Below are 18,528 nucleotides of genomic sequence, written 5' to 3'. Positions count from 1 at the left end.
GCCCATGCGGCTTCGTGTTAGCACTTCTCTCTTCCCTCCACCCCCGCTCACGCGATTCGCCCAGCTTTAGGTGAATTCAGTAGTGGGCCTCTTCGTCTTGCCTGTCTGCTGTGCAGGGAGTCCTTTGAGGAGTTATTGTTGTTCGATTGGTTGTAAATTCCAGGGGAGCTTTATAGAGGCCATTTTGATGACCGACCCACAAATATATTTTAAGACAATAATGCTTCACATGGGAAATATTTATATACACAGAAAAATGTTTAGGTACTTTTTCTTATCCCTTAAAAAAGACAATCAACCTAAATACCTAAAAGAAGGAGAATGATTTAAACAAATTATAACATATTCATGGATGGAATATATTCTATACCTTAAAAATGATGGTTCTTATGAAACTCCTATATTGACTTTGAAAAATCGTACGATATGATGTGACAAAAAGCTCATAAAAAACTGCAAACCACCTAAATGACAAGAAGTAGAAGACAAATGAAATATCCAGAAGATTGAATTCCATTTATTAAAAATGATGAGGTCATCAACTACATGCAGTATGTGACCCTAGACTAGGTCCCATACTAGAGGGGGAAATACTACAAAGGACATTATTGGGAAAATTGATGAATCAGCCAAGTAGATTAGATAAAATGACTGTATCAGAGTTAAATGCCTTAAAACTTGATAATTGTACCATGGTTATATAAGATAACAGTCTTACTCTTAGGAAATACACACAGAAGTATTAAGGGTTAAAGGAGCATCATGTGTTTAAGCTTCAAATGGTTCAGAAAAATAAATCTCAAGGTACACAGAGAAAATGATAAAGTAAATACAGCAAAATGTTAAAAACTGATAAGTCTGTATAAAGAATATACAGAAACTCGCTGTATATTTTTGCAATTTTCTGTGAGTTCACAAATGCTTTTAAAAATGATTACATATGTGTAAATGATTTATTGACATGAAAATATGCACCTGATACACTATTACATAAACGAAGCATATAGTTAGAATATGGACCAATTTCTATAAAAATGAACATGAATATGCATAGCCAAAATTCTAGATAATGAAATATATGGTGATGGAAGGAGAACTGACTCTGGGTAGTGAACACACAATGGGATTTATAGATGATGTAATACAGAATTGTACACCTGAAATCTATGTAATTTTACGAACAATTGTCACCCCAATAAATTTTTTAAAAAAAATTCTAGATAATGCTAAATAGCAGTTATTTCTGGGTGGTAGGAAAATATGTAATATATTTTGTATCACATATGGAATATAATATATATAATTCTTTTATACTTTACAATTTTTATATTCTTTTCATTTTATTTTTTGCATAAAAGTATATATTTTTCTTATAATTAAAATTATCGTGTTGAAAAATACAAAACCTAGAACTAAAATTGTACATATAGGGCACATGATCTCAATTAATGGCGTTCAGAGAAAAACAATAGAAGGAAATATTCACATAGCTGCACTTAGGTAATGAGATTATAACTGAATGTTGTTCTGCTTCTTTATATATACTCTTCTGAGCTTGATGATACTGTATTACCTTTCTTTTTTTATTGTGGTAAAAATACACATATCATAAAATTTACCATCTTAACCATTTTTATGTGCACAGTTCAGTGGCATTAAATACATTCAAAATGTCATGTAACCATCACTACCATCCATCACCATAACTCTTCTAATCTTACAGAACTGAAATTAAATGTATTACTTTTATACATATAAAGTGAAAATAAAATTCTGAAGCATTAAAAGACTCATTACTGTTGACTTTGGGTTGTGGAACTTAAGAATATCTAACATTAATTCTATAATGCTTTGGAGGTCACTTCTCCAGGAGGGTTAATAAATTTCTGCATTACTTTAATGCAGTCTAACAGGAAACAAAAGCACCATCACAGAACTGCTGAAGAGGTTGAATGAGTAAGTTCCTAGTGCAGTACCTAGAACAGAACATGTGCTCAAGAAATGTGAGTGCCTTTCCTTCTGCAATGGGAAGAATAAATGCTTCCCTTTTTTGCCAGGTACTAAAGTGAGAATTATGGTTTTGATGCTAGACCTTCACAAATGTGAAAAGACCACCATGTAGAAAAACAGCATGTATTTCTAATATAACATATTATAGCCCACTGATTAGATACTACTAGTTCAAATGACCTGAGGCATGTCTCCTCACAAATGGATGAACGATGCAGGGTCTGGGACAGTATTTTTTAAAGCTGAGACCCAGTACGGGTTGTGAAATCAATTAAGTAACCCATAATCATCAGGTTTTTAAAAATCAAAATCGACCAGAATAGAAAATACCAAAGTTCATCAACATATACTAAGTATTTTTTTCAACACATTTTTGTCTTTACTAGGTTGTGATATAAAGTGTGTGTGTGGGTGTGTGTGTATGTTTTACAATGGGTCATGGTCCTAAAAACTTGAAAGCCACTGTTTTAGAATATTGCATCTATAAGAGTCCAAAGAAAGGAAAGACTGGAGTGTTCCAAACCCCCTCAGGTAAAAATCCAATAATGGATGCCCCAATTCCCAAGGAGTTCAGAGAAGGATGTAAGAGGACCATGGTCATTTTAAACAATAGGCCCAGAGAGATTAAGTGGCTTACTCAGGAACAACTGGTTGGTAAACAAAGGTGCCCTGTCTGCTCTGAGACCTGTGCCGTGGAGTCTTTAAGCATTATCTGATCCATCCTTTTCATAGGTTTCCTATCCACAAGCAACAGGCACTTTTTAAGCCTTCTTTATTTCTCGAGTGCCTAGCAGGCACTCTGGCAGGCATGGACTGGGAGCTGTAGGCTCCTAGACAGGATCTACCCAGCCTGCCCAAAAGTTCACAAGCTCAATCCCAAGAGCCACTGGGGCTGCTGCTTACTTACTCCATAATCAGGACCACCCAGCTCCTTTATCCGGATCTCCCAGTGTCCTTTCTCTCTTAGAAGTTTGTTAATTTCATCATTCAGGTCACGAATTCGGAATTCACCTAAACCAGCTAGAAAACAAAAACATTCATATCATTTCTTCAAAATAGCACTCAATGTTATACCCACAAAAATGAATGTCAACACCTATAAGGGCATACAGTATAAAAATACTCATTTAATTTTATAAGAAAAACCAATAACACCCAAATAAATGAAAGGGCAAGGACTATACATAGAGTTTCAACCAGCATAGAGAAAAAAAAAATCATTGAAAAAAAAGTTCATCCTTATTAGCAACCAAAGAAATGAACTGAAGCAATCCTGCAGTTCCATTTAGACAACTATTAAAATCGCAAAATCTTAGAGGTGGGAGGGACTTAGCATCCAATTCCAGCAAAGAGGCAGTAAGGCTGGCATAAGCTGACAGCATTCTGTATTGATTTAGTCCTTTCAAGAAAGCAATGTGTTGTTAAATGGGAACATCATTTGTATAGCTTGAGAATTAAGCCTAAGGGACTAATTTAAAGAGATGGGCACAAAGGAGTTTGCTGAGGTGTTGTCTATGGCAGCCAAGAACTGGAGCATCCCACCACAGTGAAAGACGGAAAACAGTTAATGAACCCTGATATGTTGAAATGATATGTCTGTTGCAAGGGAGTAGCCCTCCCTTTCTCCACTGAATCGCTTTGTACCCTTGTCAAGTCAGTTAATCACATATATGTGGCTATACTTCTGGACTTCTTATTCTGTTCCATTGGTCTATATGTCTATCATTCACCAATACATTATCTTGAATACTGTAGCTTTATATTAAACCTTGAAATTAGGTGGTATGAATACTCCAATTTTGTTCTTTTTCAAAATAGTTTTGGCTATTCTACTTCTCTTGCTTTTCCATTTAAATTTTAGAAAAACTTTATCAACATATAAAAAAATATCCTGCTGGGATTTTGATTGTGGTAGTATTTGAAAAGAAAAAGAATTGATAGCTTTCCTATACTGAGTATTCCCATTAATGGATACTGTATATCTCGCCACTTATTTGGGTCTTTTTTTATTTTCTTCATCAGTATTTCAGTTTTCAGCATACAGATCACACATATATTTTGTTTGATTTATATCTAAGTACTTCTTTTTTTTTTAATTTTATTGGGGAAGGGGAACAGGACTTTATTGGGGAACAGTGTGAACTTCCAGGACTGTTTTTTTCCAAGTCAAGTTGTTGTCCTTTCAATCTTAGTTGTGGAGGATGCCGTTCAGCTTCAAGTTGTTGTCCTTTCAGTCTTAGTTGAGGAGGACGCAGCTCAGCTCCAGGTCCAGTTGCTGTTTTCTAGTTGCAGGGGGCACAGCCCTCCATCCCGCAGGGAATCGAGGAATTGAACTGGCAACCTTGTGGTTGAGAGCCCGCGCTCCAACCAACTGAGCCATTCGGGAGGCAGCTCAGCTCAAGGTGCCGTGTTCAATCTCAGTTGCAGGGGGCAGAGCCCACCATCCATTGCGGGACTCAAGGAGTTGAACTGGCAACCTTGTGGTTGAGAGCCCACTGGCCCATGTGGGAATCGAACCGGCAGCCTTCGGAGTTAGGAGCATGGAGCTCTAACAGCCTGAGCCACCGGGCCTCTAAGTATTTCTTATGTTATACTTTTGTAAATAGCACTTTAAAAAATGTTCTAGTTCCAAACGTTCATTGCTAGTATATAAAAACAAAATTTATTTTTGTGTACTGGCTACAGGTATTTTTTGTAGAAGTGCTTTATTGAGGTAAAAAGTTCCCTTTCATTCCCAGTTAGCCAAGAGTTTTTATCATGAATGAATGTTAAATGTGGTCAAACACTTTTTCTGTATCTACTGAAGATGATCACATGGTTTTTCTCCTTTATAATAGTGATGTAATGAATTATATTAATTTTTGAATGCTGAATCTGCCATGCATTCCCAGAATAAATCCCACTTGGTTGTGATGTAATATCCTCTTTATAAATTGCTGTATTTGATATGCTAATACTTAGTTGAGGATTTTTACGTTTATATCCATAGGGAATACTCGTCTGTAGTTGTCATGAGGGATTGTCTCAGCTCCCGCTCCCCACACAAGAATGCAGATACAGTGAAGCCAAAAAGGAACACCCACGGAGCCATAAATAGGGGAGTCATACCACTATATTTTCGCTGGCGACCGGGCGAGACACACAAAGTAGGATCCACATGATCCGCAATTCACTGTCCACCTTTCTGCCTGCCAACCAGCCACCCAACCAAGGCCGTCACGGCCCCCAGCCAACTGCCAATCGGCTACAGCAAATGGCCAACCACCATCCGAGCCAGCAACTCCCCCACGCGAGGCCGAGAGCCTGGAAACTGCCCTCTGGGACTCTGTCCCCACACTCCACCCCTCCAGGGTCTCGCCTCACCATCTATGCAACAAGCGTCTTCCCCGAGGGGCCCTGTGCCGTATCAGCCTATAGGCACCTATGGGCAGAAAGAAATAACAGTCTTAGGAACCAACAATGGCAAATCCCTTCCATTTGGGAGGATACATGCTAGCTTCTTGTCCTGGGAAAGGAGGGTCGCTGCCACTGGCACCTTTCCCAGTTTGTGGTACCAGACCTTTATGGCAGTGCTTGGGGTCCCTTGCAAAGTTTCAACATGTAATAGAACAGGGGACCCCATAATAGGCCATAGCGACAGCACATAGGTTCCCCGCAAAATCATCCCAGGGGGTGTCCCTCGATGTCCACCTAGTTTCGGGGCAAAGCCAAAGCTCCCAGGGCACTGCCAGTTCTTCTGGGCACAGCCAGACTTCCTGGCACAGCCAGGGCTCTCAGAGTACCACCAGTCTTTCTGGGCACAGCCAGACTTCCTGGGCACAGCCAGGATTTCTCATAAACAAGACTGTAGTCTGCACCAGTGTCAATTAGGGCCAAACCCTCTGCATATTAGAAGGTGACCAATGTATGGACAATTCCACATGGGGCCTCCGGTCCCTGCTTATTCCCTCTGACCGAATACCTTGACCCACCCCTCATCAAGCTGAAAGGAGTCAGCCTCAAGCGGCCACATGAAGTCCTGGAGGGACACAGGTCGTGCTTTCCCGGACTTCTCCTTTAGGCTTTGCTGGAATTGCTGTTCTGGACGCAACTATTTCCAAAGTGCCAACAAGAGTGCATTGGGTTGTCTGTCTATTTCTTCCTGATCAACCCCTGCTGCCACGAGATCATGCCACATCAGCGTACGTGTTGTTACTCTCTGAGGCCTGCGACCTCACCCCCTTACTTTTGATTTGGGCTTCCAGAGTTTAACTTCTCAGACCTCCTGTCTTAAGTTCCTTTGCCGCTGGCTTTCAACATCCCCTACGGTGGCCATGGCAATAGTAACTTCACAGATCCACCACCCCAGGAGGGCGTAAGAATAGCAACCAAGGATCCCAAAGCACTTGCAAGGGCAGTATCCAAAACCAGATCTCTCATGCTGGTTGTAAAATGCTCATCATCCAGCCCCCCAATATTAAGTTTGAACATAGCATGTCTCATATCCATTTCACGGATGATTTGAATAAGTTCAATATATGATTGCATTATAGGGGTATCAAAAGGACAAGAGTGTGCAAGGAATTGAAAAACAACTTGAAGAAATAATGAAAATAGCCTTCTTAAGACAAAAAGAGAATCCTAAAAACAGCAACAAAAAAGCAGTTAATTATCTACAACGGAGTTCCCATAAGACTGTCAACTGATTTCTCAACAGAAACTTTGCAAGCCATAATGGATTGGAACGAAATATTCAAAGTAATGAAAAGCTAGAACCTACAACCAAGGGTAGTAATGAAAAGCAAGAACCTACAACCCAGCAAGACTATCATTTAAAACCAAAGGACAGATAAAGAGCTTCCCAGACAAGAAAGAGTTAAAGGAATTCATCGCCACCAAACCCGTATTACAAAGAACGACAAAGAGACTTCTTTAAGATGGAAAAAAAAGATAAAAAAATATGAATAATAAAATGGTAAAAAGTAATTGCAGTTTAAAAGGTTAAAAATAATTGCAAAAAACGCTTTGCAAATTACGCTTGCACCAACCTAATAACTATGTATCTATCAACAATTGCTTTCAATGTAAGTGGCTTAAATGCTCCAATCAAAAACATAGGTGGGCTGACTGGATAAGAAAACAAAACCCTTACAAATGCTGCCTACAATAGACTCATTTCACATTAAAAGACACACACAGACTTGAAAGTAAAAAGACAGAAAAAGTTATTTCATAAAAATGGAAATGAAAAAAAAAAAACACCTCCAGGGTAGCAATACTTATACCAGACAAACTAGACTTTAAAACAATGGCTACTTCCCCATTCCTTTATTGTACATAAAGTAACGGATGTATGTGCACAGCATTTGCTTTTTTTTTTTTTCTTTTTTTTTTTTTTAACTAAATGGCCAATGGTATGTTTTTATCGACATCAAATGGAGATGGGATGGGGAAAAATACTGGCTCTGTGAAAATACCCCCTTTCTCCATTAGTGGCATGCTCATTCAGCTCTTATCTTTATATTCCAGTAAGTTATTTTGCTCTCATTGTTTAACAAAAAGAGAACAACATAAAAATCCTTGCATACCTTGTTCGATTGGAGAATTTTAATGTTTTTCATTTATCATTGTAAAACCAAGGACAATTTTATAACTTTTTTGTACGTAGCTGTTACATGTAGGGCAATCTGTCTTTAAGTAGGGATAAATTACTCTAAAAGAAATGAATCCTAGATAGTTCTCCCTTTAAGTCAAGCGTCTTGTTGTTTAAATAAACTTCTTGTTTAAAATGAAAAAAAAAAAAAAAAAAAAACAATGGCTATATGAAGAGACAAAAAGGGACCCAGTAATCCAACTTCCTGGTATTTATCCGAAAAAATTCAAAACTCTACTTCAAGGATGAACATATGTGCATCCATATGTTCACCGCAGCATTGTTTACAATGGCCACGATGTGGTGGCTGCCTGGATGCACATCAATAAAAGAATAGAGGAAGAGGTGGTGGTACATATATATACAATGGAATATTGCTCAGCCAGGGAAGGGAATGGGTTCTTGCCATCTGCAGCAGCATGGATAGACCTGGAGGGTATTGTGCTGAGTGGAGTATGTCAGGCAGTGAACGACAGATGCAATGTAATTTTACTTATATGTAGAATCTAATGAACAAAATAAACAAACAAATCACAAACAGACTCATAGTTACAGAGAACATTTTGATGGTTGCCAGATGGGAGGCGGGTTGGAGTGGTGGGTGAAAAAAGGGAAGCGGTTAAGAAGTACAAATACGTTGTTACAAAGTAGTCATGGGGATGTAGGGTATAACATAAGTCAAGTCAACTGTAATAACTACATATGGTGTCAGATGGGTACTGGATTTATCGGGATGATAGATGGCAGGGAGTTGGGGGGCAGGGTGACAAAGGTAAAAGGATTTAGAAGTACAAATTGGGGGCGGCCGGATGGCTCAGTTGGTTAGAGCGCGAGCTCTTAACAACAGGGCTGCCGGTTCAATTCCCACATGAGTCAGTGAGCTGCGCCCTCCACAACCAGATTGAAGGAAAACAACTTGATTAGGAGCTGATGAGTCCTGGAAAAACACACTCTTCCCCAATAAAAAAAAAAGGTACAAATTGGTAGTTACACGATGGTCACGGGAGCGGGGGGAGTCGTGTAAGTAAAGCACAGGGAATATAGCCGATAATATGGTACTAACTATATATAGTGCCAGGTGGGCACTAGACTAGTCAGGGATCACTTCTTAAATTATATCAATGTCTAACCATATGATATACACTTCAAATTAATATAAAATATTGAATGTCAACTGTAAGTAAAAAATTAAAAGGGGGGGCAAACGTGAAGGGCAACAAGTCGTACAAATTTCCAGGTATAAAACAAATAAGTCATGGGGATATAAAGTACAGCACAGGGAATGTAGTCAATAATATTTTGATAGGATGGTACTAAATTTATCATGGTTGTTGAATTTATCATGGTGATCACTTCTTTCGGTATATAAATGTTCAGTAACTATTGTGTACACCTGAAACTAATATAATATTGTATGCTAACTATATTTTTAATAAAAATCTTAAAAAAAACCCACAAAGTCCGGGACCAGATGGTTTCACAGGTGAACTTCACCAAACATTCAAAGAAGGATTAATACCTATCCTTCTCAAACTATTCCAAAAAAATTGAAGACAAGAGAAACTCATTTTATGAAGCCAGCATTACCCTGCTACCAAAACCAGACAAAGACACTACAAAAAAAGAAAATTCTAGGCCAATATCCCTAATGAACATAGATGCAAACATATTCAACAAAATATTAGCAAACCAAATTCAGCAACACACTGAAAAGATCATACACCACGATCAAGTGGAATTTATTCCTGGGATGCAAGGTTGGTTCAAAACCCACAACTGAATTAATGTAATACATCACATAAACAAAAAGAAGGATAAAAAACATATGATCATTATCAATAGATGCCAAAATAGCGTTGGACAAAATCCAGCATCCGTTTCTGATAAATACTCTCAGTAAAGTGCGGATAGAGGACATATACCTCAGCTTAATAAAGGCTATATATGACCAACCCACAAGTAACATCACTCAATGGTGAAAGACCAAAATCAGGAACAAGACAAGACTGTCCACTCTCACCATTTTTATTTGACATAGGACTGGAAGCCTAGCCACAAAAATCAAAGGAGAAAAGAAATAAAAGGCATCCAAATCAGAAAGGAAGAAGAAAAACTCATTGTTTGCAGATGATACCATACTATATATACAGAACCCTCAAGAGTCCACCAAAAAACTATTAGAACTGATAAATGAACTCAGTAAAGTAGCAGGATACAAAATTAGTATTCAGAAATCGGTTGCATTTGTATACACCAATAACAAACTGTCAGAAAGAGAAATTAGGAAAACAACCCCATTTACAATTACATCAAAATGAATAAAATACCTAGGAATAAGTTTAACCAACAGGTAAAAGACCTATAGTTGGAAAACTATAAGACATTGAAGAAAGAAACTGAAGAAGATACAAATAAATGGAAGGATATACTGTACTCATGGATACGAAGAATTAACATTGTTAAAATGTCCATACTACCCAAAGCAATCTACAGATTCAATGAAAGGTCTATCAAAATACCAATAGCATTTTTCACAGAACTAGAACAAATAATACTAAAATTTATATGGAACCACAAAAGACCCGGAATAGCCAAAGCAATCTTGAGAAAGAATAACAAAGTTGGAGGTGTCACGCTACCTGATATCAAACAAGGCTACAGTAATCAAAACAGCATTGGTACTGGCATAAAAACAGACACGTAGATCAATGGAACAGGATACACAGCCCAGAAAGAAACCCACACCTTTACGGTCAATTAATCTATTCAAAGGAGGCAGGAATATATAATGGGCTAAAGACAGCCTCTTCAATAAATGCTGTTGGGAAAACTGGACAGATACATGCCAAAAAAAATGAAACTAGACCACTTTCTTACACCATGTGCAAGAATAAACACAAAATGGATTAAATACTTAAATGTAAGACCCCCAGACTATAAAACACCTTAGAGGGAAAAAAAGGCAGTAAACTCCGTGAAAGCACTCTTAGCGATATTTTTTTGGATATGTCTCCTTGGGCAAGGAAAACAAAAGAAAAATAAACAAATGGGACTACATCAAACTAAAACGTTTCCAGACAGCAAAGGAAACCATCAACAAAATGGAAAGACAACCCATTTGAATGGGAGAAGACATTCGCAAATGATAGATCCAATAAGGGGTTAATACTCATACAACTTAACTCCCCCAAAACAAACAATCCTATTAAAAATGGGCAGAGAACCTGAACAGACATTTCTCCAAAGAGGACATACAGATGTCCAACAGACATATGAAGAGATACTCAATGTCACTAATCATCAGGGAAATACAAATTAAAACAACAATGAGATATCACCTCACGCCTGTCAGCACAGCTATCATGAACACATCAATAAACAACAAGCGTTGACAAGGAAGGAAGAAAAGAGAACCCTCGTGCACTGTTGGTGGGACTGAAAATTAGTGCATCCACCATGGAAAACATTATGAGGTGCCTCAAAGAATTAAACATAAGACCCAGCAATTCCACTTTTGGGTATTTATCTAAAGAAATCCAAAACACTAATTCAAAAAGATAAATGCTCCTCTGTGTTCATTGCAGCATTATTTACAATAGCCAAGATATGGACTCAATCTAAGTGCCCACAGATAGAAGAATGGATAAAGAAGATGTGGTACATACATACACTGGAACAGTATTCAGACATAAGAAAAAGAAAACTTGCTATTTGGAATAATATGGTTGGACCTCGAGGGTATTATGCTAAGTGACAAGTCAGACTGAGAAAGACAAATACTATATGATCTCACTTATATGTGTGGTCTAAAAAACAGAATAAACTAACAAATAAACCAGAAATAAATTCAAAGATACAAAGAACAAACTGATGGCTGCCAAATGGGAAGAGTGCTTGGGGCGATAGGTGAAAAAAGAAAAGGGATTAAGAAGTAGAATTTGGCTGTTACAAAAATAGTCACAGCAACGTAGAGTACAGCAGAGGGACGATAATCAGTAACATCGTAATAACTATGTATGGTGCCAGATGAGGTGGTAACTTTGGAAGTCACATAAATGTCTAATCACTATGTTGTACACCTGAAACTAACATAATATTGTATGTCAAGTGTAATTGAAAAATTAAAAACACATACCACATATAGAAAAAGGTCCACTCAGAAGCTGCATGTCAGTTAACAGAGATTACTAATATCCTAAGGAAATCACGTGGCTTTGGAAACATGGGAAGAGGAGACTCCCAAGATGTGGTATGAATCCACTGTTTGCCAGTCTCTTTGTCCGATGCCCTACACCATCCTCTCCCCACACCAGCTGTCATGTGGAGCTGGCTGGAAACCCTTTAATGCAACCTCTCAGCTGCTGCAGGTAGGTGTGAGAACTGGTCCAAGCACATTGGGAAACTGTTTGGCTGTATCTACTCAAGATAAACACTTGTACCCCATGATCTGGTAACTACACTCCTCAGAATATATGCAATGGAAGTGACTGCATGTGAAGAAGAATGATCAGAGTAGCCCTATTTGTTATAGTCCGAAACTGGACACTAAACAAATATCCATGACCACTGGACAGAAAAGAGTATGCATGATTCCACTGATGTATCAGGTTATAAAGAGGTAAAATGTATGGGTTATTAGAGGGCAATAATATTGTAATAACTACATATGCTGTCAGGTGAGTACTAGACTTATTGGGTTGATCATTTTGTAATTATATGTCTAATCATTATGTTATATACCTGAAACTAATATAATATTGTACATCAACTGTAATTGAAAATTTTTTTAATTATTTAAAAAATAAAAATAAATACCCATGCACCACCCCCAAAATATATTTCTAATCTCTTTTGGGTTTCCTCTTTGACAAATGGGTTGTTACAAGTATGTCGTTTAATTTCCAAATATTTAGGAATTTTCCAGATATTTTTCTGTTCCTCGTTTTTACATTAATTCTATTATAATTAGAGAACATACTTTGTATGATTTTAATTATTTTAAAATTTGCTAACATTTATTGCCCAGAATATATTCTATTTTGGTGAATGTTCTATGTGTTCTTAGAAAAAGAAAACGCATACCTTTATGTTAAGTGAAGTGTTCTATAAACGTCAATTAGGTCAAATCATTTATAGTTATTCAGCTCTTCTATGTCCTTACTGATTTTCTACTAGGTCTATTGATTTTGAGAGAGGAGTGTTGAAGTCCCCAAGTCTAATTGTGGATTTGAAAATCAAGCATTTTAAGAAGACAGATCAGCTTACCATTCTGAATTTGAGCCACTTTTTTAGAGATCTCTCCAATGATCTGTGCAAAAAATAAAAAGTAATAAATTGTTATGACTTTAGAATATGTCTAAAAGCACTAGAAAAATATAATTCAAAATTAGTTATTAAACATAGAAAATGAAAACAAAAAACACAGAATTCTGGTTTAAGAGCCATTTAGATAATAAGAAACAATCAGAGACTTGTTATTTCTACTAAGATCAGATTCACCCAAAATGTACCTGTCGTCTCCACTTCTCAGCTTTGGGTAGCTCAGTACATTCCGAGGCAAGGAAGGGTCTTCGTTCCTAAGGAGAAGCAAAATATACACATTGCCACCATGCTATACGAAATTAAAGCTTCATGCAAACATTGAACTGATTCAGGCCTGAAGTCTAAAATGTCTAACGGTCTAAAAAGCCTTAAAACTCACTCAACAATATCTCCTTAGGAAACAACTATACAGGCAAAAACATTCACTGTATTGTATCTAGTACAGTGAACCACTGGAAAAAACTTCAAAGTCCAATAATAGGGAGATGGCTAAGTAAACTAATTATATCCATTTCATGACATATTTATAGTACTACCTTAAGAAATGATGGCTGTTAGAGTTTGGAACAAACATCCATATACGTGTGTTTTTATAATTTAAAAAAACAAAGATACTCAAAAAATTGTACATTTCATCTCTAACCTGGCTGAGTCTCCCTGAGTCCTGAGTTGAGATCATTTACTGATTTCAACTTAGAACTGATCCCCAGAGCACTTCAATTTCCTCTTATTCAATATTAGACAGAGATGGGATAATATGGGAACCGAATTATCACATTACAAAGAAAATGGAAGAACAAGCAGCCAGATTATCACACTGCCCCAGCCATAGAAAGATATACCTGGAATTCAAATGTGTAGACGCAAAAGTGTATCAGCAAGTATAGACAAGAAATAGGAAGATGTGGAGTTTGAAGTTTGCTCAGAAAGTTCTAACACATTTGTTCTTGATATTTTACAATTCATGAGGAAGATTTACACCAACCTTCATTTTTCCCTCTTCCAGTTGAGCTTGGCGAAATCTTGCTAAGGCCGTCCTACCAGAAAAAGAGAAGACTTCATTAGATCTTGCTCACAGATTTCTTATCACCCAAGTTCCTGGATGGGGTAAATCTGCTATGATCATATTTAATGTCATTCCTGTGTGTGTGTGTGTGTGTGTGTGTGTGTGTGTGTGTGTGTTCATAGAGTAGTTCATAGCTTTCTATGTTCCGAAGAGTAAGGCTTATAAGGCCATTTGTGTTCCTGAAGACCCAATTATCTATTTTACTTACACTACATTTAAGGACTCTACGAAACTCAACTAATCAGACCACTGAGGTAAGCAACACATCCAGATGTTAAAAGACTAATATCGCGGGGTGCCCTAGCTGTCACTCCAACATTCCCTGCACCATCCTCAGGTGAATAAGTGTTCATCCAGTAAAAGTCTGGGAGCTGTCAAAAAAACACTAATGGGGAAAACAAATGAGAAAATATGGGAATACTATCTTAACACATGTAGAGAAAGGGACATACATCAAAAGGCTCATATACCAAAAGGACCAAACACAAAAAGAGATCCATGGCAGTACTAAGTTATATAAAATTTACAGACAAAATCGAGTTGATACTTACATGGCCTTTTCTGCATTTCGGGCCTAAAAGGAGACAGATGGGAAGAAAAATGTCCATGTTTAAAATACCTTTTTTCCATTTACTTTTTAGAGAAAAGTTTCACAAGGACATAGTCACAAGCAGAATGTTTGAACTAGCATATGAACATAGTAACAACAACAACAAAATTGAAAGATGTCCAAGTCCTGTGACTTTACTTATGCTGCTCCCTCGAACTAAAATCTTTACTCCTCCACTGTCCCCACTCCATTGGATCTGGTTAATTCCTTCATCCTTCAAAATTTACCATATCATCCCATCCCAAAAAGTTCTTCTGTGACTCCCTTCTTTACAGCTAGGCTGCTACCCTTTGTCTGGGTTTATACCCACCATGGCACTTTCCACCCAGAATCACAATTTGCCTGTTCCCTGGCAATGGAATTTGAGGAAGAAAGGACGGCTTTAACTGAATTTTATGTAAGTACTGTCACACTAGTGTCAAATCAACTATCCCTGAAACACAGTGTCAGGCAGTAACGTTTTCTGGGTATAAGTAGAAAGAGAACTTGCTGAGTCACAATCTGAATTTACTCCTGATTCTTCCACTTACCATCCCTGAGAAGTAGGCTCAATTTCCCCACATTTACAACAGAGATCACACCTCTTATCTCATAGAGATGTCATGATGATTTAATAAGAATAAGATAAATACATGAAGACATCAAGTATGCAGTTTATAGATCCTCAGCCAAAGAAAGCTCAATTTAAATCTCCTTTCTAACCCTCCTTTTCAATGGACAGAAACAAACTTGGGAAATGTTTGGTGGATAAATTAACACAATATCTACCAAGGAATAAAACAAAGAGGCTCTCCCAGGGGAAGCCACCACCTTGAAGGCTGAGGCTGTGTCCTAGCTATTTCATTAAAACCTACAGATACTAAATATTTAATGCAGTGTTTCTCCATGCTTAAAACATCATGCTAGGTGCTAGGAATTCAGCCATGGTTTTTTCCATGGAACTCATAGGAACTTCCACCAAAACAATGAATCAATGATAAGTGATCAGTGATAAAGACATGTACCCAGAGTGATGGAAGCGCACAAATATGAATGTGTGATGGTGATGGTAACAGTTATACAAAATACCCAACAACTCCTATAGCCAGATATACCCAGGCCCACGGACCTGCTAGAGAATGGAGAGAAGGGATTCCCTACGCTTGAAAGAGTTCAGAAATGAAGAGCCTCAAGGCTGGGCAGGGCAGTATGAAACAGTAAATTTGGGGCATATCCTCCTACAGAAAGGGCTGCTTGTAGCCCAACGGGTTCTCTTGTTCTTAGGTAATTGTGCTTGTCAATCTACAATAGCTTCCATTATAACTTTATATTGGAATTATTCTATAACCTTACTACTGCGTAAGTGCTTCTTGTGGGGGCCTCACTTAATGAAAATATTATAGTAACCAACATATATGAGCATCTACTTTGTACCAGCACTATGTGCATTCTCATATATTCCCGTTGTAAGCGCTTCTTGAACAAATTAAGACGCCTACAAAACACGCCAGACCAGAGATCACACCCTCATGCAATAACACTATGACATTCATTCATTCGTTACTGAACACCTACAACGTCCCAGGTACGTTAGACATTAAGGAAGCAATGGCGAAAAGACTCTACCCTCGTGAAATTTATATCTTGGGGGGCAGACCGAGAACAGATATAAATCAAATAATCCAGAAACATATAGTCACAGCCGTTGTTTATCTCCCCGGTGAGACTTGGGGGCAAACAATCCAACCCACGGCAGGCACCGAGACTCGGAGCCGGTCCTTGTGGCTCTCTGTTCCTTAGTTTCCCCTAAGCGCGAAAGCTCTTCATCGAGATTTAATACAGTCGGGAGATTGTAATGCGCGCGGCTCCAGATTCCAGTTTCCTCCTCCAACTTCTGACAGCGAGGCAGAAAGAGAATCCCCAAGTTACAGCCAAGGAGCCTGAAGCCTGCAGTGATGCCCGGCTGAGCCCCTACCACGAGGGCCCCAGATGGGACTGGGAGCCCTCACAGCCCGCCCGCTCGCCTCCTCCCTCAGTCACCCACCGAACTCACCATGGTGCAAGTGAGGGTGCCGCCCTCGGGCCGCGGAGCTACAGCCCAGGGAGCTTCCCGACCTCAGGGAAGGCAAACCCCGACGGGAACTGAAGCTTCTAACTGACCACACCGCCGATTTTTTTGTCCCCGGGAAGGAAAAACAGGAAGGACCGGAAATAAGGGACCAGAAATGATACTGAGAATTGGCCAGGGGAGGGGAAGGAAATGCGGGCGCACTCCTGTAGGCGGTCTTCCCTTGGCGTCCGGACGGCGCACCGCAGCGCTCCACGGAAGGCTGGGGGTGTTGGCAACATTGCACTTGCGTAGTGGAACTGACTGGCCTGTCTCCGACTCCGCCCTGGGCAGCTGGTTTATTCTCGCGATGACAACTGAGAAATTTCTCGTGTTAGCTATTGGTATTACTAGAGCAGGCGACGCTGACTGCAGTTGTCAGTCAATCTGTTTGGGGGCGTGGTTGCTGCTCTAGGTACGCATACCACTGGACCCTTTTTGGTTTTTCTGTGAGCGCAGGCATGCCCTTTTGGAAGTTGCTCGTCCTCATCCCGCTGAATGGACTGAATTCTCACAAACACTGGAGCCGCTGGACAGGATCATCACCCCGCCTGCTTGGACGAGGCAGCTTCAGAAGTGAAAGCTGCAGTCTCCAGCTAGCGAGCGCTGAAACGCCTTTTTGGGCAGATCACAGCGAGAGTTTGTTCTCCAGGAGTTGGAGCTGGCCTGGCTTCGTGAATTCCTTCACGTTTCCTTGTCGTTTACTTGGTAGCCTGTGTTTTTTCTGAGATTTTCTCTTTCTGGAATCGCGGAGCCTATCAGAGCTGGACCAGTGCTCGAGGTCACCCTCTTGTAAAATAAGAAATTTAAGGTCCAGGAAAGAAAAGGCCACTTACTTGGAGGTTGAGGAGGGGGTTGGTTACAGAGGTGATATGTGAGTCACTGGCCAGAGAGATGCAACCAATCATTGTGTGATGGGCACATTGCTGGGATCAGAAGAGCCTTAGACAAGGACCAGGAAAACAGTGTGAGGCCACAGATAGTGGGAATGGTTCTGGTGGCTACTCCCACATGGTGTCGGCAATAGAGTGAGCTGTGGTGTGGAATTCAGGTGAGGGCTGATAGCAAATTCAGTTACAGCAGCTCTCCGTTCTCAAACATGGTGCTTCAGCCACGGTGAGTTCCTCTACCAGAGGACCTAACTTATGGTGGGCACTCTAGCTGCCGCCAAGAGGCACAAGCCAGTGGGGGAGGGGGGACAGCTGACATGTAGTTCGGATCAGACAATTACTTAGAAAGAGACACCAGGATCTCATGCCTGAACCAAGACAAGGACAAATTTTCTCCTTAAAATTTTTATGTGGGCATATGGCCATCCCGCTATCCTCCCGTCTTCCCACCCTCTGGCAGCTAGGTATGGGTTTGTGATTAATGGCTCATGGGAATTGAATGAAAGGAATGTGTGCCACTTCTGTGGTGCCATGAAAAGTATGAATATGTCTTACCCTTGCCTTTTTCCCTTCTCTTTTGACTGGGAGGTTACTATGGGGACAGCCACCTTGAATTCAGAAATGGAAGTATTGAGGATGCCAGAGTCTCCTTGGAGCTCTGGAACACCTAGCTCTGTAAAGTCAAAAATAAATGTAGTCTTGTTTAAGCTGCTGCATCTGGGGGTCTTTTATTAAAGTTGCTTAACCTTTACCTTAAATAATACCTGGTCCCAAACAAGCAGAGTCATTCCTCACTCAAATGATATTTCTCACACTATTATATTTATCCATTAAATCCCTAACTCTAGGACGCTGGTATCACTTACAACAGGATTCAAGAGGCACTACCTATATTGATTGTCCTTCCAGCAT

The 18,528-nt window shown here is 39.3% G+C and overlaps 1 protein-coding gene across 2 annotated transcripts in view; it reads right to left on the bottom strand.

Moving 5' to 3' along the window:
- Window positions 1–16,983, bottom strand: part of ISY1 (ISY1 splicing factor homolog) — a 42,561-nt gene extending 25,578 nt beyond the window's left edge. Inside the window, exons 1-6 of one of the 2 annotated variants that reach the window (XM_019719029.2) lie at window positions 16,673–16,983; window positions 14,582–14,604; window positions 13,950–14,001; window positions 13,153–13,218; window positions 12,908–12,950; window positions 2,918–3,030 (exon numbers count right to left, since the gene is read on the bottom strand). In XM_019719029.2, the coding sequence (XP_019574588.1) occupies window positions 2,918–3,030; window positions 12,908–12,950; window positions 13,153–13,218; window positions 13,950–14,001; window positions 14,582–14,604; window positions 16,673–16,675 (300 nt within the window). In that variant the 5' untranslated portion in view covers window positions 16,676–16,983. The remainder of the gene's footprint in view (window positions 1–2,917; window positions 3,031–12,907; window positions 12,951–13,152; window positions 13,219–13,949; window positions 14,002–14,581; window positions 14,605–16,672) is intronic. The other variant, XM_074340507.1, reaches the window with a different exon arrangement.
- Between the last annotated feature and the right edge of the window lie 1,545 nt (window positions 16,984–18,528).

Source organism: Rhinolophus sinicus, linkage group LG09 (genome assembly GCF_036562045.2).
Source record: "Rhinolophus sinicus isolate RSC01 linkage group LG09, ASM3656204v1, whole genome shotgun sequence".
NCBI classification, from domain to species: Eukaryota; Metazoa; Chordata; class Mammalia; order Chiroptera; family Rhinolophidae; genus Rhinolophus; species Rhinolophus sinicus.
Note: the sequence above shows the minus strand (reverse complement) of the source record. Positions and strands in the feature narration are given on the sequence as shown.